The sequence below is a fragment of the Haemaphysalis longicornis genome, unplaced genomic scaffold, assembly GCF_048455015.1.
Source record: "Haemaphysalis longicornis isolate Haplotype H1 unplaced genomic scaffold, Haemaphysalis longicornis Haplotype H1 scaffold_5, whole genome shotgun sequence".
NCBI lineage: Eukaryota > Metazoa > Arthropoda > Arachnida > Ixodida > Ixodidae > Haemaphysalis > Haemaphysalis longicornis.
The window spans coordinates 151,192,974-151,220,533 of NW_027526385.1; the positions used below are offsets into that span (position 1 = coordinate 151,192,974).

General features: G+C 50.4%; 2 protein-coding genes across 2 annotated transcripts in view; both read left to right on the top strand.

The window, feature by feature from the left end:
• Window positions 1–26,709, top strand: part of LOC144138743 (putative cytochrome P450 49a1) — a 77,885-nt gene extending 51,176 nt beyond the window's left edge. The window contains exons 6-9 of the mRNA XM_077671159.1: window positions 8,198–8,367; window positions 17,003–17,081; window positions 23,398–23,640; window positions 26,422–26,709. Coding sequence (XP_077527285.1) covers window positions 8,198–8,367; window positions 17,003–17,081; window positions 23,398–23,640; window positions 26,422–26,535 — 606 coding nt within the window. The 3' untranslated portion in view covers window positions 26,536–26,709. The remainder of the gene's footprint in view (window positions 1–8,197; window positions 8,368–17,002; window positions 17,082–23,397; window positions 23,641–26,421) is intronic.
• On the top strand, window positions 3,383–4,743 carry LOC144138958 (uncharacterized). The gene is made up of 2 exons (XM_077671465.1): window positions 3,383–4,319; window positions 4,511–4,743. The coding sequence occupies exons 1-2, from the start codon at window positions 3,383–3,385 to the stop codon at window positions 4,741–4,743; spliced, it is 1,170 nt and encodes a 389-aa protein (XP_077527591.1).
• Window positions 26,710–27,560: the final 851 nt, after the last annotated feature.

Below are 27,560 nucleotides of genomic sequence, written 5' to 3' on the forward strand. Positions count from 1 at the left end.
AAAAGTGAGACATGGAACGTGCACCGACTAGATCGCAGGCCAACAGGTATCGCTTACACCCCCATAAGTACCGTCTGCGGAAGATATGGCTGGCGTGTCTCGCAGCAGCGCGTCGTGTGTAGCACACTTATCACCAGTGGTGCTGAAAGTAACGCTAAGGTGGCAGTAGCTGTGCATCCATGGAATTTCTTCACCGCAAGGCGGCAGCACAGCGCGAGATTTGTCTTTTGGGTGAGAGAAGCACAGGACTGTTGACTTGCGTGTGTTGAAGGTCAGGCTCAATGGTGATTGTTGCTAATCCGAGGCGATGAAAAGTTCCTGTAGCTCGGCCACACTTCCAGCGAGCAAGGCAAGGTCGTCGGAGAAGACTGGCACCGGAAGCGTCCACATTTGCGAGATTCCATCTCCGGAATAGGGCCGCGTGAAATCGAGCCCGCCGCAGTAAGGGCTTTCTCTAGCCTCGCTACGTACAGCATGTATATCAGCGGGGAGACCGGGCACTCCAGTTTGAGTCCTCGGTGTATTGCCACTGGCTTCGTGTGAACCTCTCCGAAGGCAGTTGACCTCTCCGTGTGGACCTCTCCGACCTCTATAAGCGCCACAGGAGGTCAAACCATTTTGATTGCATAGCCCGCTCGCTCATGTGTTGCAGGTTAGGTTCATGTGGAACGTTATCACATGCCTTAGTAACGCCCAGAAACCATGTTACCAAGCCCCGGGATTCTTTCCGTGCAATTTCTATGCACTGGGAGAGTACAAACAGTTTGCGCTTCACCCGACGACTCCACCTGGCGCTACCTGCTCCTTGCGCGCAGGTAGCGCCACCCTTCAGCCGCTCAGCACACCGCTCACGAACGAGCAGATGCTGGAGCAACCCCACTGAGTCGCTGACCAGCCTCCGCGACCGGTATTTTAAGTGCGAATGCACTTCTTAAAGGGACACTGAAGTGAATTTGCCAAGCTCCCGTTTTTGCTTGCACTGCGTAGACTGGCTCAAATTAGCACACTTTTCATCGTTTATCCGGTTGACAAATCGGTAATTATTTTACAAAGCGCGAAAGAAGAAAAACTACCATGCGCGGTTTGCGGCGGCGGCACCAACTAAAGCTGTGACGTTAGGAGGAGGCAGCACCGTGATTGGACGATGCCCAAGGTTAGCAATCAAACAAGTTTCGGTTTCGGTTTCGGTTCTGTAAAACACAATCAATGGCGTTGTTGGATGGGCATTCTCAATATCTCAGTAATCATCGTACCGCGCTTCTGCCATGTTGTCGGCTGTAAAATGCACAAAATAAGCCTCCCAGGACGGCTTGTATTCGTAGCATTCACTAGCCGAGACCTACGCAGTGCATGAACGCCCTCCGCGTACCCGCAGACGCCCAAATGTCGTGCGCTTTTCCCCCATATTTGGAGCTTGCCTCCCTCATGCCTGTATCGTAAAAAGCGTGTTCGCACCAGGCCAAGGGTCTGTTCATTCTGGCATGTGCCCACTGCCTGCAAGCAGTCGGTACTTATGGCAACAGCACGCCAACGAGAACTCGCTAGCGCGCCAGTGCCAGCCTGCGCGCGTTTTGTGAACTAGTTCGTGTAGCCATGAACGTTGCGGCCCAAAAAAAAGTGAACTCAATATAGAAAACATCGGCGGGAAACATAAAAGTTAACTTACAAAAAAAAAAAAAATAAAAGCACGTACCCGCGGGGATTTGAACTCGTGACTTGCAAAACACTTGCGGTGACATACCTACCGCCTCAGACAACTGAGCCACGGAGCGGGGTGCGAAGGCCTGGCTAATATAGGGTATATATTATACAACCGGTGTACACTTTTATTTAGTTTTGGCATTTCAAGCAGCTTAGGTGACTATTTGTTGTACTGCGCTCGTGCAGTAAGCGTCGCCCGAGTTTCCACAGTAGCTCACGTCTAACAATTGCATTTCGTAGACGGAAAAGCGTTCGCAGATGCGTAGTCGTGCTGCTGACCGCTGTGCTTTTTCGCCCAGCGCAAAAAAGTGCTTCCCGCGCCCTAGTTTTACGCTGTACGGTAAAAATATCAGTTGATTTTATTTCCTTAGTACCTATATTGACTTCGCTGACTCTTCTCCCGCCTTCAAGAGGCCTTATATTTTCCTACTGGCGTACCAGTCAGCGAAGCGTCGCATGTGCGCTTGTGCAGCGCTTGTGTGAAGCGACCTTGACTTGGAGCTAGATACAGTGTACAAACAAACCAAGTAAAGAAAGGCACATTCTTCCATTCACAAACGTGTCCTGGCTTCGTTTCAACTAAGCGAACGAATTGCGACCAAGCAATTTTTTTTTTAACCTCCTGGACTGCGACGACCCGCCGGCGGCCGGCGGACGAAACGCTGGGCCGACTGACTCTGTTGGCCGGGGAGCCGGGGAGCCGTGCAGTCGGTGCAGTAGCGCCGCAGCCAATTGCCAGCTCATCCCCTCCTGACGTCACACGAAAACGCCACAGAAAATGGGCGAGCGTAAAGAGAGGAGGACAGCATTTTCGAATTAGTTTTTCTACTAAATAAAATCGCGTAAACGCGTCTAGAGTGGTCGAAACATGGCCTGGGGACTCCGGACTACAATTTGCGCTAGTAATCCCGCAATGTTTACATATCACTTCAGTGTCCCTTTAAGCGACCCTGAATCACGCGTCCACCGCCGTCCGTCCGTCCGCAGCCTAGCAACGGAGCTAGCTAGCGTGCCTAGCAACGGCGCCGGATTTCCGACGCGTGAGGGCGCTCGCGTAACGCCTGCTCTCCCCCCTCGCCTACTCTCCAGCTCGCAACACCCTCTCTCGACGCGCCAGCCAGGCCACTACACTACATAAAAAAACAACAGCATCCGGCGCCCGGTTTCGATCCGAGGACGTTGCGCCCGCAGCGCGATGCTCTACCGACTAAACCACGGAAGCCACTTTTTTTTTTCTTTACTGCATGGAAAACTTCCCTTAATACAGCCTACGAAAGTTAGGAGTCATCCAAGAAGATGCACATCACTGCAGCTAAAATAAGCCGTCCGTTAAAACTCTGGCAAGCAGATGCACGCGTCCAACAGATGCAGCCATTCTGGTGGGTCACTTTGCGCCGCATAAATGCTCCGCACCAACGCAGTTTGCTCCCGAAAAATGGACTTCGTTGGGCGAGGGGGTTCCGCGTGCCTGTCCGTCATGCGGCACTTCCACAAGCTATACAATCCGATCACAACAAACATATCATAGGGCACTCCAGTAACATCTCTAAAAGGCAAGAACCGAATTGTATAAGGGGTAATGTCCATGTCCTTTTTAAGAGTTCGTTGCAACACATCCCAGAAAAACACCGCATGCCGGCACGGAAGAAGAAGACGCCGTTCCGAGCGGCTGTGTTTCTCTATGCTCTCAGCTGGAAACAGCGCATCGGCCACTGGCCGAGGTACTACTTCGTCCGGAACTAACATGGATACGTACAAGATCATCCTTCCCCGTCTGCCAACCGGTAATGTTGTCTTGAACACTGTCTTCCTGCATGCGGACTTGAAAGGCCGGCCATACCGTGCTCCCGATTTTAGGGATGCTCTGGCTCGCGTGATCAACCTCCGCGACGTCTTGTGCATAGGGCAATACCAAATGAGCCACGTGTGGATGGTTACTTGCGTCTCGAGCGCCGTCAAGCAGAAGCTAGTCCAGCTGGAGAAGTTCATCGTCAAAGGATTGCAGTGTATGGTGTTTGACCCGGATACAAAGAATGTTAAGATGAAGCTACTTTGGGTGCCGCGTCACATGGAAAACCGTAGAGTAACAGAAGCGTTCGAACCATTTGGAACCACCCAATCCATTACCAGAGAAATGTGGCGGTGTCCGGGAATGGACCATATGGAGACTGGACCTCGCGAGGTGTCCCTTACACTAAAGGATGGAGTATCGGTCTCGGATGTGCCGCATATGATGGACATTTATGGGAGCCAGTGTCTTGTACTAATTCCTGGAAGGCCACCTCTTTGTTTGCGGTGCAGCAGGATTGGGCACGTGCGACGGCAGTGCCGAACACCCCGGTGCAACGAGTGTCGCCGATATGGTCATACCGCAGAAAGGTGCGTCATGACATACGCAGACAAGCTTCGTCATGGCCAGGAATTAACTACTGAAGATGACGTCTCCGCTCATGTCATGGATGTGACGGAGGTCGTTGACGCATCAGGTGAAGTTGGCCAGTCGGTGCTATCGGAAAATCTGGAGGCTGGGCCTCAAGATTCTTCGGCGGTGGATCGCAGGGAACTGGAGCCCTACCCTGTGCCACCTGATCGCGAGCGGCAGGATGATTCCCAGTCTAGTAAGCAGAACCGGAAGAGGAAATGGACACGCATTCGACAGCTTCGAATGACGCTTCAGGGGAGGTTCATGCTGCGGTACCTTTACCTGCCAGCGATGATGACAGCAGTGATGCCTCGTGCGGAGAAGGTGGAGATGACAGTTCCGTTACCTTGCCGTCCGCATCCTGGGCGGATGCTGTGGCTCTACCAGAGGATGATCCGGGTGGTAACAGCGGATCGGTGAAGAGGCCAGCTCCTGCCAACGGCGAGGACAAGTCATCGAGCGCTGGCAAAAAGCAAGCGTCCAATGCTCAAGATTCCTCCGACATGGCTGTGGTGACTAGTGGTCTTGTGACGCGGGCTGGCTCCAAAAAGTCAGGAAAATCACTGTCATCCAAGACCACCCGCAAGGGTGGCACATCTGGAGGTGAAAAGGTCGCTTGAGAAGCTCCAACCAAATGGCAAGTGTCACAGCATTTCACGCTGCCACACTTAACGTGAGAGGTCTAAGAAACAGGAGAAGGCAATACCAGCTTTTACGCCTCCTTAAACGGATGGGCGTGGACATTGCTGCCATCCAGGAGACAAAGCTCTGCAGTGATGAGGACACGGCGGCTGCATTAGAACCCTTTTTAGAACATTACAGCGTATGTGTTAGTCCCTCTGCAGGCTTGTCTGGTGGATGTTTTTTGGTTATTAGCAAGAAAGTTGAGTTTTCCATCAACCTAAGCCACGGAAGCCACGCTGATTTCAGAGTTAGGAACGCTCCTTATATCTTTAACGCATTCAAACTACGTCGTCAGCGGCGTGCGTTGGCGACTCAGCGGCGTTATAGCGGCTTGATAACTGCGTGGTGTACACGTGATACTACAAACCCGATGGAAGAGATGGAAGAGAAGGCGGCGAGGCGGTGGGCTGCGGGTGCCGAGCGCAAGCGCCGCAAGCGGGCCGACAACCGTGCAAGCCGAAGCGGGCCGAGACTTTCACATTCTCCCCCTCGGGGAAATGCGGGGGTTTTTATTTCCGCTTTCAAATCACTGCGAATGACAATCCCCGGCACAATTTTCACCTAAGTAACATCTGCTTTGTCGCATGTGGAACTACGTTTTCGCAATCAGTGTGATAGGGGGGCGGCGACAAGCTGTTTCTACCCCGGCTACGTCGGTTCGAGCCGCTTTGACGGCTGCGTGAGCAGAGACAGCCGGCGGGACGGTGTTTGCGGATCGTTTCCGCGTGCAGAAAACGCTTCATGATTTCCTGCTTCATCCATTTCTTGTGAACGACGAGCGACACCTGAAAATGCAGCTCGACGGTCGTCGTAGGCGACGATGTTAATAAAAAGAGAAACGAGCCTCAAATTTTGCTTACTCCAGTTTGGGTTGCATACGTCAAGCATACACCACCAACGCCACAATGCTAAAGTTGTTTTCGGGCAGCCTACCAAGGTCGATACAGTCACATATTCCCCAGGTAGTCAAATGACGCTCCTAAAACGCCAAGAATTACCACGAAAATACATTTGAGAGCGCGTATTGAACGAAACCTCAATTGCGGGAAGCCAACTAGGCAGCCAGGGAGGAACGGGCGATCCTACAAGTGACGTCAAAACGATCGCAGCACCAGCCTCTCCAGTGGTGGCGCTCGCGGCCAGCTAAATAATAATGTAAATAGTGGGCACCCCTCCTGAACGGAAGGTTGAATATGAACAGAAGAAGAAAGCTTTATATCAACGATTTTTTATCCCACCACGTTGCGAGCGGTAGAACAAAAGTTGTCGTTCTTGTCGCTCCTTTCATCGTTCATATGCCCATTTTGGGGATTGGATCTCACTCGGGAGCTTCGAGAGGCTAACGTGCCCATTTCACAAAATTCACCAAACTGCGAATCTCAAACGTAAAAGTTGAAGTGTAGTGTGTGTTACGTTACACCTGACCGGGATGGCCCGTGAGTAGAACAGGTCCACATTAGCCACGGAAAACCTCTATTGTGGGGAAGCAGTGGCCTGTGCCAGTCTTCTTGCTGGCATAATTCTTGCCTTAAGGAGAAGGAACGAATGCGAAGAAAGAGGCGCATACCTGCAGCAGGAAAGAAGCCGGTGTAAGTAATTCGCGCCAAAAGATAAGAAAGCAAAGCGAATAAGGGGAAGTGAATACGATGCGTCAGTAAATAAACTGTCAGTCAGTATCGCCAGGTTTTCGCCTTCAAAGCACCTATGCCGGCGTGAATGATCGAGGGAATTTTGTCGGCCAAGTAATTTTGTTGGCAAAGCACGGAAAACTGATTATGCATTGGCAGGTCAGCAACCATTACTAGTCACTTACTGACAGCAAACCAAAATATTAAATTTGCGAGCATCACCATCCGCGGAGGTTTATCGGATGAGGCGCTCCAGCTGTGCTACTGAGAACTTCCATTTAGTCGGGTTCAATCCGAGCTGAAAAACAAAAATGCACGCATGTCAAGACTTAGACACGCCTTATTATCCCCAGGTGTTCAAAATTAATTTGGACCCTCTACTATGGCGCCTCATAGCCCAGGTGAAGCTTTCGTGCTTAAAACAGCAGTTCTTTTGAACATCCACCGCGCGTTTGGCGGACCCACTGTTTATGCAGATAGGGAACCGTGGGTGGCGACATTCTCAACCCACATAGGTACAAGAACGGAACTTCCATAGGCACAAAGCGTTGTCTTCTGGTTTGCTTGGAACACTACGATTTTTTAAGAGCGGCTAAAAATGCCGCTGTTCGGCCTATGAATCTTAAGGGTACAATCGCGGTCTCTGTGCGCACTGACTGAGTTCTAGCCGGAGAAATGCGGGTTTTCTAATAGCGGAGCTGTCGTACAAGCCGTAAGATCGTTGCAGGAAGAAATACCAAGAAAATGCCGAGCGCCCGCGAGCGCGTGCCTCGCGGGGACCACCGAGTCACCGGCTCGCTCAGTGGCTTTAGTTTTGAAAAAATAAAATAAAAGAAGCTCCAGCGCTGTCGTCAAGCGCAACCGCGCATGTCCTGCTTGGCATCAGGAACACGGCGATATCGACGCATATGACGATGACTACTACTAGCACGGTGCAAGGGAACAACGGAACATGTAAATAAACAATTTCAAACTTGTACAAATGCGTGGTGATGTGTCCTTCAGAGCTCACGCATAAACGAATTCTGCAGTTTCGTTATGGTTCAAGCCTTGCGCAACTTAGCGCAAGCTTCGCCAGTTAAGCTGGGTTCATTATGCAATGCTGAGGATGACTGCGCATCCGCCCCTCGCCGCGATGAAGACGACAATCTCTTCCGTGAATATTACGACGATTACTAGCACCACAACTGTGCCAATAATGCTGTAACTTAACTATGTGTCCGGCAATGCTTACTTACAACAGCCTCTCCATGTCTTGCGCTTGAGTTCGAGCTTCTCTAAATTTTTTTTCAGACCCGTGTATTTTGCGCGTTCATTTCGTAAATGATGGCGGTTTGCTATGCTTAAGTACAGTTTACGGGAGGGTTAATGCCAAGTCAACAAGTTTAATTACGTTCTGCTTTGCACCGGAAGTGTCTGGCTTGTACACATCTGGAGACGGAATACCGCCTACGGTTGTAACACCCGGAACGCTGGCACCACGTCAGGACCTTTATTCGAGATAAATCTACATAGATGCTAAAGCGGTCAGTCCGTACCGGTCCGGTGCCAAAAGATGTACGCCCTGGCAGCTGCAGGGACACGCGAGGTGGCGGAACGTAGGATAGGAATTATGATAACGTAAATCCAATCCCCACTTCGCCAGAGGGTTCAGTTCGAACATAGACCCCATATTTTAATAGCCTTGCTTCCGCACATACAACACAGTTTTTTTTTCTTCGGCATCATTCATGTGTAAAAGTCTTCCTTTTTGTCATTGCAGACGGCGGGAGCAGCAACGTACACTTTGTACCGGCTGGCCATCAACCCCGATGCCCAAGAAAAAGCGCGGCAAGAGGTTCTGTCGTCCTCCTGCAAGGACTCCGACAACGCAACGTCCGAAAATCACAATCATCTGCCGTACCTGAAGGCGTGCATCAAGGAAGCGCTTCGGTAGGCTGGTCACGTACGACAGGTTCGGTCAAAACACGACCGTAAGAAATGGCTACGAGCATTTAAGAAGTTTACGCAAGAGTTAGCACGTTTGAATGGCGGGGTCATGTATTTAAAAAATCACATTCATACTTTGAGAGATCCTTCGTTGATGTATGGGAGATGTTGAGAGATGTATGGCGTTGAAGCTTTTAAATACAAAATAGCGCCGAAATAGTGGGGGCGGGTTCACATGGCTGTTTAAAACCAGCAAGAATAAGGCGTTAGCATTCGCTTCACGCCGCTGTTGGTTCGGTGTTTATGCCAGTGTTAGTGCAGGGTTCAGGCGTGTTCTTTCGTGAACAAACTGCCAAGCCTCGCAGGAAAACATCGCGAGGCAGTTTGACAGCTTCTGGAGTGACTCCGTGTTTTTAACTACGACTTTTATACAACAATCTGCTCCTGTTCGAGGTCTCAAAAAGTGCGCTCTGCCCTTGCCGCGCCGGCGCACTTCTGTTAGAAAAGAGCTGTGCTCTGGGCTTGAGCCTTGTCCTAGGAAAAAAAGAAGGAAAGAAGGAAGGAAAAAAAGAAACAACGAAAGTAAAAAGGAAGAAAAGAAGGAAGAGTTACAGAAACTTGAACTGTCAAACGCGGAAATGAGCACGGAACCGTCTGATGAGCGCTTATAATTGTCCCTCTGCAACTGCGCGCATGTAATGACTGAGAACTCCAGAGAGACCCACGGGAGCCGCAGTTCATATCTATCACATCACGCGTGAGAAATGTGCCTTAATGACAGTAGCCTTCCTTGGGCTATGTCAAGGCAAAAATTTACGTGCCTTTCCACTTAATGAAGAAGGATGACCAGCGTAAATGTGCGTAGTCCGAGGAGTGCCGAAAAAAACACGTTTGTTTGTAATTTTCGATTGAGCATGTACCTCTTATGTCTAAATAGTAGAGGCCGGATATTCAGATACTAAAAAAGCGTGTTTTCGGCGCCAAAATAGCCAGGCAATATGACATCATTGCCCTGCAACTTCGCAAATGTAGGCACCATAAATTTTTGCATGAAAGCAAATAATTCCAAACGAAGACATACATGACCTGTAAGTACAACAGAAAACCCTCCCAAAAATGTTATTGTTTATGATAGGTAGCTGTTAAATTGCGCAATAAAAGTACTGGACTAATTACGATTAAATGGCCTTTTTCAATAAGCGCACTGCTTACAATCGTGTTCGACGGCCACTGCTGCTTGCTCGAGCGTCGCATATAGTAAAACAGACGTGGAAAAGAATTCTCGAAAGATTGGAATACTGATAAAAAAGTTGTTATCTGCAAAACGCAATGACATTATGACACAACACAGGCAAACGCAAAATAAATGCGAGACGACAATGTATCAAGAAATTGACGTTCTTACACGAGGACTGTCAGGTACAACGTTGTCAATTTTCTCATATGCAACGATATTGTCCAAATTGTACAGGCAAGATGTCCAAACACTTCTCAATACACTTCCACACATTTTGAAAGCACTTTTTAGAAGTTGTCTAGCCGCGAAATAAATGTTCGATTTAAAGGAGCCATGAAGACAAAACACAAGTTTGGCTCATTCGAAAGGTTGCCTCGTTAGAATCATAATTACGCCACTTTTAACGTACTCTTCGCTCAAATAAGCTATATAATTAAGGGAAAAGGGAATGGCCCATGCGACCAACTAGCTCATTTCCCGCAACAGAACCTATGATGTCTTATGAGCCCAGCTGTGCGATTGGCTGAAGCCGGCAAAAGCAAACGCAATTTAGGCAGAGCATATAAGCTTGCCGAACGAGCTATTTGCGCCTAAATGTAATGCATATCCATTTTACAGCAGTAAGATTGGTGCGGTAAACAACAAAAGTCAAGAAAACACACGTTAACATAGAAGTACCGATGAGCACTGCTGTTGGTACTGGGCGCACTATGCTTGTTTTAGCTGCACAGCAGTCTGACGCTTTGGAGTTGTCTGATACGACACTGGCCGATTGGCGTAAGCGACGTTGCATTACGTGACCCTCTTTGTCAAGCATACCTCATGTTTCACGATGCGACTACTTTCTGCCGTAGCAAAAACAAGCAGGTGTAAATACGGTCAAAAACAAAACAACGGCGGAGTGCTGAGTATGCTAGCGCCACCTGGCAGGTTTGACGGCGAGCAAGGCTGCAAGGCCAAATGGCGCTGTGGAACTTTGTTTGTATGCGCGCCGTTATGACTTCATTGTAGACGTCACCCAAAACACACGATTTGGCGGGAAAATCAAAATTTTAACCTAAATTGATTGATTGCTCAGTGAATACTGCATCATTTGCTGCAGCGCAAGCGCTGCGGACGCTATAAAACACCGCATCTTTCGAATAAAACAAACTTGTATTTTGTGTTCATGGCTCCGTAAGCGTGTTTTAAAGCCCGTTAGAAGTGGCAATTTTAAGGCCCAAGTAAACGCAGCGGGGCAGTGACGTTTCTCCTTTGGCTCTTCAATATAGAAGTGATCTACTTGCAAAGAATATAGAAGTGATCAACTCGGATGCTCAACCGTTGCTTTGGAAGTAGAGTTCTATTGAATATGCTTCTAGAAACGAGGGTGCGAAAGCACATGTTTGAAGAAATCTGTTTGGAGAACGCGCGGAACGTCGTCTGGGAATCACTGTAAAAATTTGGTAAACAATAGCAAACTATCACAGTCTCCGGATTTTTGGATTAGAATTGTGCCTCATGTCACTTAGTGTAAGTTCTGAGAAGGAACGCTGGACGTCAACAGATGTTATTGGGAACATTCCGTGGCATAACCGAAACTGGGATCCTAGAGTACCCACCAGCAAGGATTCCTAAAACTTCCTTAAGCGCAGAAAATTTTCCTTTATTGTCCAAGACGTACCGTAACTTCGCACGTGCCTTTTCGCTTTCTGGTCCATCAGAAATGGCGGCGATTCTTTGCAACGCATGCAGATTTTGCGCAATGTTCATATTTAGAATTTCTCCTGAACTTGAATTGGCACTGTTTTTTCTCACGAGAATAGTTCCCCGATATGGTGCTCCCCAAGTGATTATTACGGACTCTGGAACTGCATTCACCAAGAAACTGCTGCAGGAAGTACTCACACTGAGCGGCACATCTCAACGAAAAGCCAGTGCGTACCACCCTCAGACACACGGCTTGACGGAACGGCTCAACAAAACCATCGCCGTCATGCGCAGCATGTACGCTGATGTCGAACACCCGACCTGGGATGCAGTCCCCCCTACATTACGTGCGCGTATAATACGGCCGAGCAAGAAATGACTCAAATGACACCGTTCACCCTCCTATACGGCACAGAAGCTAGAATAATGCTCGACGCCATGCTGTTTCATGACGTCAACGACGGATATGACATCACCTCCCAGCAATTCCCACAGCGCGCTGAGGAAGCCCGGCAGCTTGCCCACCTCCGCATCACCGAGTACCAGCGCGTGGACACCTCTGGCTGCGACCTTCGCCACCGTCACGCGGCATTTGCGCCGGGTGACCCCGTTTGGGCACGGCCGCTCGATGGAAACAAGCTTCCATCGAGCGGCCGTGGTTTGGGTTTGGATACCGGTCCGACGTCGAGAACCATCGACATAGCTTCTGCGCAATTATACCCGGCCGTACAAGGTGCTTCGTCAAGCTAGCGACGTTACTTACGAGGTGGTACCCGACAATGCTGGTGTTTCCGGTCGCTGTCGATCTCGACCCGAGATGGTCCTTGTAGTGCGTTTGAAACCGCACGTCTTGCAATAAGGCGACTCGGCGACCATTCTGCCTTCGGCGCATGTTTACAGTGATCAGCTTCAGCATCGGGATGATGCTATTCCGTGAGGGGGATAGTGGTACGTGTGTAATCTGTGGCAGAGCGCAGACGGCGCCAAAGCAGCGCTTTCTGTTGGCCACGCCTATCGTCCGGAGTGGGTCTACGCCGTTCTGCCGTGGGTCTCCATCATTCTCATCATTTTTATAGAGATGACGAGCACAATTATTACCGCCTAAGCCGTGAAAAAGACGAGTACATGCCCCTTCATGAACGCGGGTTCTTGTTAGTGTGTAATATATATATATATATATATATATATATATATATATATATATATATATATATATATATATATATATATATATATATATATATATATATATAGAGAGAGAGAGAGAGAGAGAGAGAGAGAGAAGAGGAGGATGGAGGGAGGGGGAGAGAGAGATTAGTGAATGCTGCCCGGTAGCATGAATAACAATCTCAAACTGCAGTCGAAGGCGCAACTTGAAGCTAAAAGTCCCCGATTTTGGGTAATCACGCGCCTATTTTGCAAATAGGCACTTATAAACATGTCGGCGCGAAACGTCAAAATAGGCATTTATAGGCACTATAAAAACGTCATAAAAGTTCTTCTGAACCCCTCATTTATGCTCACATATCAAAGCGGGGCGATAGAAATGCAACGAACAAAAGACGCATTTGCATAAAATCTGGTCTATACTAATTAGCTGAATGGAATTTGAAAGAACTAGAGTTTTTTTATAGCGGGCAAACATAGGACTACACGTTTCCCTGTCGTACATGCTCATGCGTTAACAGCAGACGGGAATTCCACAATACACTCGAACACGGTTATATCGAACTCCAAGAGGATCACAAAATAGTTCGATATATTGATAAAACGAAAAGTGAAATATGGCACCTGAATCTTACGTGAAAACACCGCACATCACTGACAGCTTTTCAAAATCGCTACAAGCGGTAGCTTGCCGATTTTCTCCTCACAGCACGGAAAATAAAAGCAGCGCAACGATGACCGTAATTTATTTAACGTGAGAACGTCTGTGAGATTCGCTTGCTTCTTTTTCTGCGTCACAAAGTTCACCAAACTGCCTTAAAAATTACGAACACAGCACAAATGAGAAAATCCGGCACGTTGCACACTGTGCCACAACAGTGGTGGATGAGAACACTGACGCAAGCTCGGCAGCAGTAGGCGTTTGGGAACGTTGTCAGTGCCAATAGTAGAGCTCGCTTTTTCGACATCGGTGATGTCCACCACAGCCTGCACACCATCGTCAGCACTTACAAACTCGTGTGCCATTGTGTCATTCGGGATGGCACATGGGAATGCTGACCGCTCTCTAACTCCCCTCTCAATGCCCTTAACGCCATCGTCTTCGGAATCAGAACACCCCTCGTGGAGCCGCGCAACATTGCCGCTTTGTATAGGGACCGGGCGGCCGTTGCATGGCACCACCGTCGTTTCAGCGAACAGCGCCGCCCGTGGCGAACCGCTCGTCAGTGGAATGCCGGTGGCGGTCAGCGCAGCGTAGTTGTGCATGGCTTTATGTCGTTTTTCTGCGATTCGGCTTGCAAAGTGAACGTAACCCCACGTGCATTTTTCAGATCGGTAAATCTTGAGTGTAGATGTGACGTTTACGAGTCATGCCATGTGTGTTATTTACGCCCATACTCAGTATTTAGAAATAGCAGACGACGCTCAATGCGCCAAGCTGGAAGTCAAGCTGGAAGTGAAAGTTCATTGCTTCATGCAATTTTTTCATGCCTGCATGCAGTTTCGCGAATCGAGGAGTATATTGCCGCTAAATGCTCCCACAAAGCCGGTGTGTGCGGCCGATCTAGGAATGCTGCGGCGCTGGGCTTTGCAGTTGATGACGAAACGGCGCCGACGTCGTGCACAAGCGAAGACAAAGTTGGAGGGTGTCTTCGAAGATTTACCTCAAAACAGAAATTGTGACGGACGCCGCTTCCGTATTTTCATTACCTACGGCTGAAACGTGTTTTATTTCATAGAAATGCTCTTACTACAGTCATCGGGAATCGTTGATAGAATAAATACCGCATGATAGTAGAATGTCATTACTTGTCGTGGAGAAGCATTGCTTTACAAGAATTGCAATGGTTGCTGACTAGTTGGTAAATTGTTTTTCAAAAACCAATTCCTGCGTGGCTGAAGGACGCAAGACAGGAGGGTGCCCGAAACCTGTACTCAGCTTCACAACTGAATGCTGCGGTCGGTTTACAAGCTGCCACCTACGCTTGAAAAATCATGCACACCTCCGTCTAACGACGATGATAGTTTATCGCAAAGCTCTATCGTATGGGTTTCCTTGGTTGCCTTCTGGATTTAATCTTTGACTAGTTGAGCGTCGAATTTGACCAGCACGCAGTTTGGTCTTTTGATCGCAGCGTCTTTGACTTTGACCATTTCCAATTCGATTTCGCACGAAGAAAGCTTTGCGTTCAACCATCATAATCATTAAACGGAGGGCTAGATGATTTTGCTATTTAATTTTGAACTTCCATGCCCCCTCTCCAAATCTAAACTTTTTCCAGCGTGTCGGAAATGTGTCTGTGGTGGAGGACTCGGGCTCATGCACCCATATTTGAGGCAACTAATCGCGCGTTTTTGGTGTCTTCACCAGGCATTACACGATTTTTTTAGGTACTCTGTAAAGAATAATTAAGCATTAAAAAACACCGGCTGACTTTAACGCTGCCACATTTTTTAACTATCGGTGCCAGCCTTTATTCTACGCAGGTGGTAAAACGGGAAGGGGCGGAGGGATGGTTTGTAGCTTGGGCTGTTGAGTTGGTGAATAACTTTGGCTCTTGATAAAATGACCACCACAAACATGGGATTTCAAATTCGGCTTTCAGGCTCCCATGCTGTCACAGTGTCGCTCACCAAAACCGAAGGTACAAAGCTCACAGTTACAGAAAGTGTAAACTACCGCAACATTTCTACGGCTACACGGTAATCCATCTCGAATGCAGGTGCCTTTCTATTTAAAGCACACGTATCGAGGTATTCCAGCGCTAAGGCTGGCGTGAAAACCGTAGTCATTGAAACCAGTGAAGATAATTTAAAGTGGTAGAAATTAATTATAATATTGCTAATAGTTTTATTCCTACTCAGATCGCGCGGAGCCAGGCGCAGAGCGCTGCAAAAAGCGCTCGTGTCAATGTAGCCCTTCCCCAACCTTGCAAGCATCCAATAAGTTTGCGTAGCCGTGATTGCATTTAAGAAGAAAATAATACTAATAATAGTAGTTATATTCGTACTCAGAACGGGTAGAGCCAAGCGCGGATCGCTGCAAAAAGCGCTCATGCTATTGCAGCCGATACCACACTTTAGACGCGTCCGACAAGTTTACGTAGTCATTACTGCATCTAAGAACCCAACAAATCAGTTTAGACTTCGTTTCATCTCACATGTCTGCTCACAACGCCACCAAAACATGCAAAGCACCGAAGCAAACACGACAAAAACAACGGGAGGCTGTGTAGTCCAATGCACCGACTCATTCCACTGAAGAGGGGAGCGCCGAGTGGTGGCGCCACCCGTCCAGCTGCCCGGTCCCTATACTGCAAGCACCTGATCGGCCGTGCCGTGGAACGTAGCGCACGCCACCGTGCGTTCACTGATCACGTGATCACTTCCTGAGACGCAGCCGCTATGCGCCATGACCGAGAAGACTGCAGTTCACGCTGCGCACAAATTTTGCTCTGGGGAGCGTAGTGATCGCCAGCCATTTGTCTAGGAAAGCAAATAAAAAATACATTGAAAAAAATTAGCAGTGGCTTAGCTAGGCTATTCCAGGATATACGTAGCGTGAGCTAAGGTTCAGCCGGTTCTTCTTAGCTTTCCTGGCTGTCTAGGAATAGCTTGATTATCATGCTTACTGCTGCTTCAATGGCACACACACGGTACACGCATTATGTGACCCGTGTATATTTATCAAGAGGCTCCGGCGCAGCGTCACCAATCACCCCATAGCTAAGCTGGTTCCACAGGCACACGCTGGTGTTGCTGCGACGCACGACCCATCGCTCCCACACCCGGTCACCCCTCGCATGATCATCAGGTGGACCTGGCCGCCACGTGCGGAACGGAGGTCGGCGAATACTCTGGGCGCGTGGGGTGCGTGAGAGACGCCGGGCAGCGAGCAACTTTCTGCGCGCCGTGTGACGTCACTGCTCGTCGCGCATGCGCAGCACGGCTCTCCAGGAGCCACGCGAAACTGTTCAGCCTCGACCAGTGTAGCTCACGCTAAAAATTTACCCTCTCCGCCTAAAGAAAGTTGACAAAGTCCGTCTAACCTTCGCTGAAAGCGCGTCCCATTGATCATGACACTTCGAAAGACCCAAATCGTGAACGAAGAACGAACCCACGCGACGATTTTTTTCCGCACCAAGTAAACGCATCTAGGAACGATCTGATTTTATGCCGATACGTTGTTTTGAGATAAAGATATACTCTTTTAGTTCTTTTTCATGGCCGATGCGTGTGTTGTCTTATCTAGAAGGGTTTTTTTGTGGGATTTTCAAGTAATCACTTTGACACAATGGAAGCAATGTATCACGCACGCGCCGTGTGTCCAGTGATGTTATCAGAGCTTTTCGGTCGACCAGCCGGTCGATAGAGACATGCACTAGTTTGTTGACAGAACGCCATACGTCCCACTAAGAAAGCTTTCGCTTTAAAATGGTCTCCCACAGAGGCGAGATAAAAGCAACCACTAAAACACTTCCCTTTATTACAGATAGCTAGAAGTTGCTGGTATTGTGTCACAACAAATTTCCTCTTGGCATTCAGGTTCCATCCGGTGGTACCAGGAGTCAACCGAAAATTGAGTCACGACGTGGTGATGTCCGGGTACAAGATTCCTGCCAACGTAAGATCCCAGTAATTGCTTCCTTGTCAAGTTATTTGTATTTATTCAAGGAGAACGTCGTTTTTTTTTCTGCTATTACTGTACTGACACGACCTGCTTTCGCCGTACCACGTGTTTCACGAATCGCAGGCTGAAGTTTTCGTAGAAAATGAAACAAATAGTTATTGTGGCTGCCCTGCCACATTGCTAAAGTAATTTCACCGGAGCGCTAAAGAACAGCTTATGGATTGGGAATGGAATAAAGACTTCATTGAATGCCTGCAACAGACACAGTGTGTTCACTGCGCCCGGACGTAGGCACTCGTCGATCCCGACTTCACTTCTACTCGCACCACCCCTTCGCTACTCGCTACGGGGTTTGACGCAGCTGCCCCATAAGGAAGGGCATCACCACGCAGCTTTCGCTCCGGTGCTGCTTTTCGAGGGCCGCCAGGACCTGCTGGACGGCTGATAGTTGGGTGTCCTTGTCACAACTGCGCATTGCTTCTTGGATCCACGGCGGTAGGTCTGTCCTGGTTGTCGCCTCGTTAGGTCGCACTTCGCAGTCCCAGAGTAAGTGGGCGGTCGAGGCCCTAGCATTGTTACATAACACGCACGTGTCGTCCGTACAGAGTTCTGGCTTTATGTGTTTCATGACGACCGGGGTCATCAGTGAATTGTTATGCAGCTGTCTGAACGTGGACGCTCTCTCCCTGGTTAGCTCGGGGTGCGGCGGTGCCAGCACCCTCCTACAATTTCTATAATATTTGGTGATACCCTGAAAGGTATCGTACCTGTCCGTCTCGGTCCACCACTCTGCAGACGATTCAACTGCTGCCGCGCGGCCAGCTAATCCTCGCGCGACTGCGTTCGCCGTCTCGTTGTGGTTGGTGGCGAGTTCCGACACCTCGTTCCCCGCATGGGCGGGAAACCACTTGATTGTAACCTTGCGTCCGTCGATGTTTACCCGCTCGAGCACCCGCACCGCTTCACAGTACAGCCAAACCTTGGCGAAACTGCGCACTGCACTCTTTGAGTCGCTAAGCACCGTCGTCGTCTCTGGGTCCACGATGGCCAGGGCGATGGCCAGCTCTTCTGCTCGCTGCGCGTCTCTCGTGACGATGCTCGCGGCGTTCACCATGACTTCCGCCTTCCCGTCTATCACCACCACCGCAAAGCACCGGCGGTCGCCGTACTCCGCGGCGTCTACGAATCTGGTGCCCGGAACGTTCAGGTGCTGTTCCAACACAGCCGTCGCTGTGGCCGCTCTCCTGTCCGCGTTGTGGATTGAATCCACGTTCTTGGGTAACGGGTACACTCGGACGGCGTTTCGGACTGCCGCCGAGACGCCGCGCTCTTCCTGCTTGCCGACGCTCCGAGGGTCGGACGTTGTTTCCATTCCGAGCCGGACAAGGATGGTCCTCCTCATTCTCGAACCCTTGAGCCGCTCTATCTGGTCGAGCCGCTTGGCTTCCGTGATCTCCTCCCACGTGTTATGTATTCCCAGCTCGAAAAGCTTCTCCGTGCTCGCGCTTTCGAGCACGCATATGGCTGCCTTGTACGCCTTCCTCATGGCCGCGCTCAGGCGGTTGCGCTCCTGAAGCAACCAGTTGTGGAAGGACGCCGCATAGGCGATGTGACTTTCGCGAAGGAGTGAATCAGTCTGAGCAGGCTTTCCTCCCTCATCCAGGATCTCTTGTTCGCCACTCGCTTGATCACTACGTCGCGGCCGCTACCTTGCCTACCAGTCGGGTGACCGTGTCATTGTTCCGGCGGTTCCGCTTCATCTGGCACCCCAGAACTATGATCTTGGCTACCTTCGGGATCGTATGCCCGTTGCTCGTTCGCAGGGGGATGTCGCTCTGCTGCTTGGGTCTGGGTTTCGGCGGGAATATCAGTAACTCCGACTTGTTCGGGGAACAGATCAGGACCGTGCGGCTCAACTGGTCGTCTATGGCGTCTGCTGGCGGGAAGACTCAACGTGGCCGTCGCATCCGCCCGGCACCCACAGCGTGATATCGTACGCGTATATGGTGTGGTGGACCTCGGGTATGGCTTCCAAGCACCTCGCGAAACCGATCATGACTAGGTTGAATAGCATCGGCGATATCACCGAGGCCTGGGGCGTGCCCACGCTTCCTATCTTCCGCTCGTCCAGAGAGTGTTTTCCCGCTTGGATTTTGGCCGTGCGTCCCGAATGAAGTCTCGCACGCAGTTGTACGTGCGCTCCCCCATCCGCAGGGCGCTGATTTGGGACAGGATGGCCGAGTGATTCACCTTGTCGAAAAAAGTCTGCAGGTCCAGTCCCGCCATCGCATGGCTGTCCTTCGTCGCGTTGTCTATGACCTCCGTCTTGATCTGTAACATGGCATCTTGGGTGTTCAGCTTGCTCCTGAAGCCGATCATCGACTGGGGGTACAGATCGTTCTTCTCCAGGTACGCCTGCCCCCTGTTCATGAGGGCGTGTTCCAGCGCCTTCCCCACGCAGGACGTCAGAGAGATCGGGCGCCGATTCTTGATGCCCGGGGGCTTGCCCGGCTTGGGTATTAAAATCGTCTTCACCGTGTTCCAGCACTTGGGTAGCTTGCCCTTTTAATCTGCATGTACCTTTTGGAAAACGTCAACAAACAAACTTTGGGGACGGTATGAGATGCACCGTGGTCAGTGGGTAGCAAAGGAAAAGTATAACGCGTCTAAAAGCTTGCGATGAAGGTACTCATTTTTCATTTACACCCTCAAGAAATACACCCTTCAGAAGGGACGATATTGGAAGATTTTGTTCACGACTAGTTTAAAAAAACAATCTGAGGAGACGGGATAAGGCTAAAAACAAACGACCTGAGTGTTGACTGTCAATTAAGGTATTTATTGCAAATACGACAATACACGCCTGACAAAAATTATAAAGAAGAAAGGGAGAGAGAGGGAGCTCAGTAACAATATTAACAGAAGGTGCTCTAGTCCGGGGCTCCATGTATGGAGGTCAGCGGCAACTGTGCCCGTTCAGTCAGCTGTCGCTGGCCCTGAGCACTTTCATCGGCAAGCCACCCACGCCAACTTGGCAAATATAGTGTGAGATATGGCCGGGAGGGTGGGATTTCGGGTGCAAGTGCAGAGTGTGTTACACACGCCCGGGTATTCCCCGCAGTGTGGACATTGTGGGGTACCCTATAGTTTCCGAAATTAGTGTATCATGGGAGGAGTGGGAAGGGACCGGGTTTGTATTTGTCTTAGCATAGCTGGGTGCCGTCGTGTCAGTGTACTGTGAGGCGCTGGAAACAGCTGTCTGGAAAGGCGTGCCTCCCGAAGACCTTCTTCTGCGTTAATGTAGCGGCTGCGTGATAAGGTTATTGTCCTCGGATGACCATCCGCTGGCGCCCGAGTGGTGAGTTCGCGGGCGAGCGCCTTACCGTGCTCGTTTCTTGGGATGCGTTCACACCCAGGAAACCAGAGCAGCCTGAATCGAGTTGAGCGGCTCTGCGATGTTTTTTTCTATTATCTGTGCCGTAGTTGTGTGCAGCTGATTGTGGATGAATGGAGAACTAGCAATGGCAGAGTTTTGTGAGCCATGTCCGGAGGAAATCAGGCAAAAGGGGGGTGCTGTGTCGGTGTGCATGCGCGGAAAGGTACAAAATGCTTTTTGTTGAAGATAAGGCAATACATAAGCAACGGTTAAATAGTTATCACCAAAAAAAGCTTTTAGGCCCCCAAGCATCTGATTTCACCGTGAAAAAGTGTTGAAGATGGGCTGCTGAGGCATGAAGCATCTTACTCGCCAATAGCGAAGGCTTAGAAAATTCTTCTCCTGTGGTGTCCCGGAAACGCTACAGCTGTGTGGCCTGTGCAATAAATTCAACCAAGATGGTCGCGTAAGAATGAATAAGTGGCATGTTATGCCACACATTGCTTGCGACAATTAACAGTGTATAAAATACGCGTTTCGTGTGGCCGTGCCTACATTGTTGTTACTGGTCGCTGTATGAATGATCACCTTCGGTAGCAGGCAAAATTCCCTGCGGTCATGTCCACGTAGCAACGTGGCGATACTTTTGCAAGGCATGCCAGTCACCTATTCTGCACAACTGCGCAATGCGGAATCGTTGCACAGACTTAACAAATATTCTAATCCTAAGCCGTTTGCGGAAAGTGTTTCTCGCATCAGGAGGTCATTTTGAGAGAGAGAGAGAGAGAGAGAGAGAGAGAGAGAGAGAGAAAACTTTTATTTGAACCATGGTTACTGAGGGTTGGTGGCGGCTGGGCGGAGGCCAGCCGCGACTTCGGTAGCTCTGCGTACCAGGGCCTCTTGAATCTCCTGGCTAGAGCTACCCAACGCCTCTCTCCATAGCTCGCTGCTGGAGATTTGAGGGAAGGGGTCGTAAGGGCAAGCCCACATGGAATGCTCCAGAGTGGCACGTTGGCCGCATTGGGGACAGTTGGGAGACGGGAATGATGAGGGGTGGATGTGGTGCAGACGAGCTCTGCATGGGAAAGAGTCTGTCTGCAAGAGTCGCCAATAGCGGGTTTGGTGAGGTGTGAGGGAGGAATGGGCGGGGGATAAAGTACGACGAGAGAGTCGGCAGTGCTCCACGATGTCGTTGAACGTGATGAGGCGTTCTTTGGAGGAGCGCGCGCCATGTCGGGGGACGATGCTCACACCAGCCTGGAGAGTGAGATCGCGGGCAATGGCATGGGCAAGTTCGTTTCCCGGCAGGCCAGTGTGAGCCGGGGCCCACACCAACTCCACCATCTTTTGAGGCGGGTTACTCTGGATGATGCGGAGGGCTTCAGAAGAGATGGTCCCCCGTACAAAATGCAGCAGAGCAAGCTTGGAGTCCGTGACTACCTTGGGCGGGGTTGGACGTTGTGTGAGGGCCAGCGCAATGGCCGCTTCCTCCGCAGTCGTGGGGGAGGTAGCTAAGATGGTAAGCGTGCTGAGGGGTGTGCAAGCGGAGTTGCGCGTTACCACCAGAGCGTAGGCGTTGTGATGACGGTATTCCGCCGCATCACAGTACACCGCTTCCGGCCATTTTGCCAGTTCCCGGTCCAAGACGCGTGTACGGGCTTGGCGGCGCGCCGAGTTGTAGACGGGGTGCATGTGTCGGGGGAGGGGCCTTGTGAATATGTTTTCCCGAATTTCAAGTGGAATATGCATGGCACTTTTAGCTTGCTCGGACAGCAGAATGCCTTGAGTAGCGAGAATTGACTTGCCCGTTTCTGTTAGTTCTAGGCGGTTTCTCTGGGAAGATAAATGGGCTTCAACTAATTCGGTGGCGGTGTTAAAAACTCCGAGCTGGAGCAGACGATCCGTGGATGCGTTAGGGGGTATCTGCAGGGCAGCGCGGTAGACCTTGCGGATGAGGCCATCGATCTTGTTCAGCTCGACCTTGGACGCTCGTATATATGGCAGAGTATAGAGGAGGCGGCTGATAAAAAAGGAGTGCACTAGGTGGAGGCGGTCTTTTTCATCTAGTCCATGGTGTCGGTTGGCTACCCGCCGAAGAAGTGCAATAATTTGGTCGACATGAGATCCGAGTTGTTGTATGAAGAAAGCATTGGAGCGATTCTGCTGGATAAGTAGGCCGAGGATTCTGAGGCGGGAGACTTTAGGGACTGTATGACCTTGTACCGTTATTTCAATTTGGGGATTTGTAGAAGCACGTGTACGAGGAGGGAGGATTAACAGCTCGGAGAGGTCATTTTGAGCCCATCTTTAGCTTAGACGCTTGCTCTTTGATAACCGTTTCGACCCTTGCTTATGAATGGTCTGATCTTCGAGCCAATATTTGCACCTTTCGGTGCATGAACGCTGATTGGACGCGCCGTTTTTGCCGGATTGTCGCCCAGCACGGCTAGCAACATTCGGTCATTTTTAGTTGTGACTTTTTAGAAAAATATGAGAGGTAACGCGCCGAAGCTACATATGGACCACGAGGCCCATCATAGTGGAGGGCTCCGGATTAATTTTGGCCACCTTGAATGCTTAACGTGGTCCGAAACCTCGACAATCCAGCGTTTCCAGTTTTCTCTTCCACCTGAGAAGTAGCCACTGCGGCCGGGAATCGAACCCACGTCCTTGGGTTCAGCAGCATAATTGCCTTGGCCACTGAGTCATCGCGGTGGGTGGTTCTTCTTTTATAACTTTTGATTGTTGTAAGGTAGCGTCTTCGCAATGAATACCTGTTTTTAACAGACAGAGCTCTTGTTTGTTGCTGTGCCTTCTCCCCGTTTTCTGGGCGGTTACTCCCCAACAAAATGCACCCTTTCGTCTGGCAACCTAAGCACGCAGGAACTGTCCCAGTGATCCCAAGGTGTGTTGACCTTCCCGCGTTTGGCGCAGACTCTGATGAGGACGGAGCCGTTCGTGGCCGGCCAGCTGGAGGAGAACTTCACGCGGGCTTCCGAGTTCCTTCCCGAGCGCTGGCTGCGACGGAGCGACCAGGACCAGAGCGAAGGTGGCAATGGTGGCAGCTCGGAAGCGTGGACCCTGCACCCGTTCGCCTCGCTGCCCTTCAGCATCGGGCCGCGCATGTGCATCGGACGGAGGGTCGCCGAGATGGAACTGTGCACGCTCGTGGCAAAGGTTACTACAACTAAGCTAAACTAAACTAAATACAGGCTGCAAGGGTACACTTCTCGCACTTAGTACGTTCTCGGATTATGGCCTTTGGCCGTCGCTGCGAGAGGGGCTAGAAGAGCCTGGTTGTCTTTCCTACGCGTATGCAGCTCGCACAAAATTCTGTGAAGGCTTTACTTTATTCTAACTCATGTGCGTGAGTTAATTGGGCGTGTCTGCATCTTTTAGTGTTTGTGTGCGTTTTTTGTGCGTCTTTGTGCAGTATTTATGTGATGGTGTGTTGCGCCCATTCAGGCCTTTTCATTTCCATATTGAGTTGCAAGCCAAGCTTAACACTGTTGGGCGAGTTGATAGTTCATTTAAAAAAAATCCCGCGCCATCTCCACTAACGTGAAACCTGGGGAGGGGCGAAGCATGCAGTTTTTTAGTGTATTCTTGGCGGATTGGCGTTTTTGAAAACATTTGGTTGGTAAAAACTCCCACCTCCCCTCGCGGCAACCCCTGTGTAGATGCGACGCATTGGGGCTTCACGTTGCAGCGTTGGACAGCGGAGGAACGGCGCTGGAACGATGGAGCGGAGCGGCGCAGGCACCGCGTTTTATAGCGCGCATAACGGTGAGGGGACGCGCCGGCGCCAGTGCGTCTGCCGCACCTATGACGCATCACAATCCACTTTATTCCAATCCAAATCCAAGCCAAGCCAATCCAATCCAATCCAATCCAAGCCAAGCCAATCCAATCGAATCCAATCCAATGCCCCTCACGAGAGATGGTTCGCTATCGGAGAGGAGAGGGGGTGAGCGGCGGAGAGCGCAGCTGGCGCGGCGAGGAGAATGAGGGAGGGGTGGACGCCGACAACGCCGGATGGATGCAGGGACAAGGCGAGTGAATGAGATGCGTTCGTATGTAAAACCTTTATTGAATGCCTGCAGGGCTTTCGCTGACCGGACCTAAGTCACCCGCTTGGGGGCGTCGCCGCTGGTCCTCTACATGCGAACAAAGAAGTCAGACTAGCACAAAAATTTCGTAAAAGTATTTTCTTTCTATTTTTGTATTATTTTTTGTTTATGTTGTTTGTATTTTTGTCGAGGTGATTGTACAGTGGCGTTGCAACTAAGGCCGCTGTGCAACGCCACCCCGTTGCAAAGGGGAAGCTGCTAAGCATCATCATCATCATTCGCCCGTTTGGGGGCGTCGAAGTCCTGCCGCTTCACCGCCTCTCAGGCCTGCTGGACGGCCCAGAGTTGGTCGTCGAGGCTGGGGCTGCACAAGGCAGCGCACAGCCGCGGCGGGAGGGTTCCGGTGATAGCACCGTGCGGATCTTTGGTACCACCCCAGAGCATGTGGGTTAAGGTGGCAACCTCTTTGCGGCAGACTTTACATTAGTTGGTCGTGTAAATTTCGGGATACATTCTGTGATAGTGTGCCGGGCTAAGGTACGTGCGCGTCTGCAGTTGCCTAAGTGCGACGGCCTGTGACCTGTCCAGCTTGTCGCTGGGCGGAGGGAAGGTCCTTCGGGCCAAGCGGAAGGCCTTGGTGATTTCGCTGTAGCTCGTCATTCGATCTTTCGTGCTGTACCATGGACGGTCGTCTCCGGAGCGGATTGTTAGCTCGCACGCCCTGGCGTGTGCTGTCTCGTTGCCATTACGATGGCTCTCGGAGACTTCCCCCATGTGTGCGGGGAACCACTGGAGTCGTGTTTGTGGTTCTAGTTCTCCGTGGACTTGGCGTCGGTTTAGGATTCGGACCGGCGATATCCGTCCTTTGGTGTGCAGTTCCTGATCGCTTGTCTGGAGTCGCATAGGACCGTTTTGCACGCCGGGTCCGTGAGGGCGAGGGCCACTGCTATATACTCCCTCGTACGCGGCGGCGTCCACAAATCGCGTACTCAGATCGTTGCCGTGGGCGTTCAGGAGAGCCTTTGCTCGGGCCTCTCTTCTGCCTCGGTTGTACTCTGGGTGAACGTTTCTAGGAATCGGATCGACTCTAAGTGTCTGCCGGATGGTGTCTGGGACGGTGACTTTATGTCTCTGCTGTGTGTGGTATCCGATGCCAAGGTTCTCGAAGATGTGGCGGCCAGCGTTCGTGCCTGCAAACAGAGATGAACACTTTCGGGGGTAGATAAATACAGCTTTGCTGTAAAAGTCTCGTGTCTTTGAAGCACGATGCATTCTAGCGCGAGGCGTAAACTAGTCTACCGGGGTACGTGTTACGAAGCGTTCTAGCGCGAGGCGTAAACTAGTGTCCCGGTGCTTTTTTAGGACGCGTTACGTTCTAGCTCGAGGTGCAAACGAGTGTCCCGGTGATTTAGTACAATGACCATATGAGACAACGGTTACGATGACGACATGAGATGCCAACAGGCCGAGCCCCTTAGGGGCTGCTCAGCCTAAAAATAGCTACAGCGCGAGTAGAAACAAGGGCACAGAAAGACGAAGGGACGAGCGGGACGGGACGCTGTACCTGTTTCATAAAATGAACTACCAACCCGCCCAACAGTACACTCTTCCAAGCTCGGGGTTGGGCTTACATCTATTACATTAAAGTTATCTCTCTCTCTTTCTCTCTTTGTGTCTTTCTCTCTTCCTCTCTCGTAACGCTTTACCTTACTGCGAGCCAGAAAACTAGTGGTTGTGACTACACGCACACGTAGTTACCCTCTCAATGGCTCACGGAATCAATAGAAAAATACTTGTTTAGCATGTGCGCGCCAAAGACAAAGAGGATAGTATTGGTAGATTAAACTTGACGTTAGAGGCTGTTGCTGATGTTTTGTTTTATGCGCAGGTGTTGAGAAAATTCAAGATCGAAAATCCCTATGGTGACATCGGATTCAGCACCGAGTTCACAGCGAGGCCTGCAAGACCTGCAAGGTTTCGTTTTGTTGAATTAAAAAGATGATGCCTGTTTCATCGCTAAATTCATCTACCAGGCATATTTTTGCGCAACCACGCCCGCAGAGTTTTAGTACCAAAAATTAAACACTATAAGGATCGCACTTTCAAAACCATACGTCTTCAACTCGAAATAAAATGTGTTCACGTGTTCCTCGTTCGGTGAAATCAAGCCAAAAATTGGGTAGCTTTTAAACCGTGGAAGAAAAAGGTGCAGAGGGAAAATTTCGGCGCTGTTCTGGCCTGTCGCTGATTGCCATCATGCTGAATGTGTGACGCTGAAATACGCTAACGTATTTTAAGTGCGAATGCACTTCTTAAGCGACCCTGAACCTGCGTCCACCGGCGATGTCCGCATAACATACCCACGTGGGGGATTGGCCAGGAATCTCCTCGTCTTCCTTGGAAACGGGGGGAGATGGGCGCGCGCTGCCTGGCACATACCCACGTGGGGGATTGGCCAGGAATCGGGCGTGAGAAGGGCTAATGCACCCGCTTAAAGAAGTACTGACACGAAATTTCAAAGCTGAGATCCGCTCTAGCAATCAAGTACAACGACAACACAAATAGGTGTCTGAGAATAAATGCATCTTTCTTTCTTTGTAGTTGTGTGTGTGTGTGTGATCTCTCTTTCGCGAACATTACCGAACCGCGCAAATTCAACTCGTGCATTCGCACTTTCACATTCCTCCCCTCGGGGGAGGAATGTGAAAATGTGAAATTTTTTTTCCGCTCTTTTTCGTTGTGTGCCCATTACTCCCAACCGCAACAGAGCACCACTACCAGTACGCTCCGATAATGATCGCCCCACCTGGTGGGCTTTATTGTCGTGCTCCCCATCTTCTTCAGGAATCGCAACTAAGGTCCACTGGTGAACGCTGATGGGGCCGTACTCGTAGAGCGTGTTGTGGACGAGCACGTTTAGCCAACTCTCTACACAGCTTCAATTCCTGTACCAACAGAACTAACACGAAATGGTTTATGGCGCAACCGTCGACGCCGGGGTTTCGAGGCTTCAGATTTCAAGAGATT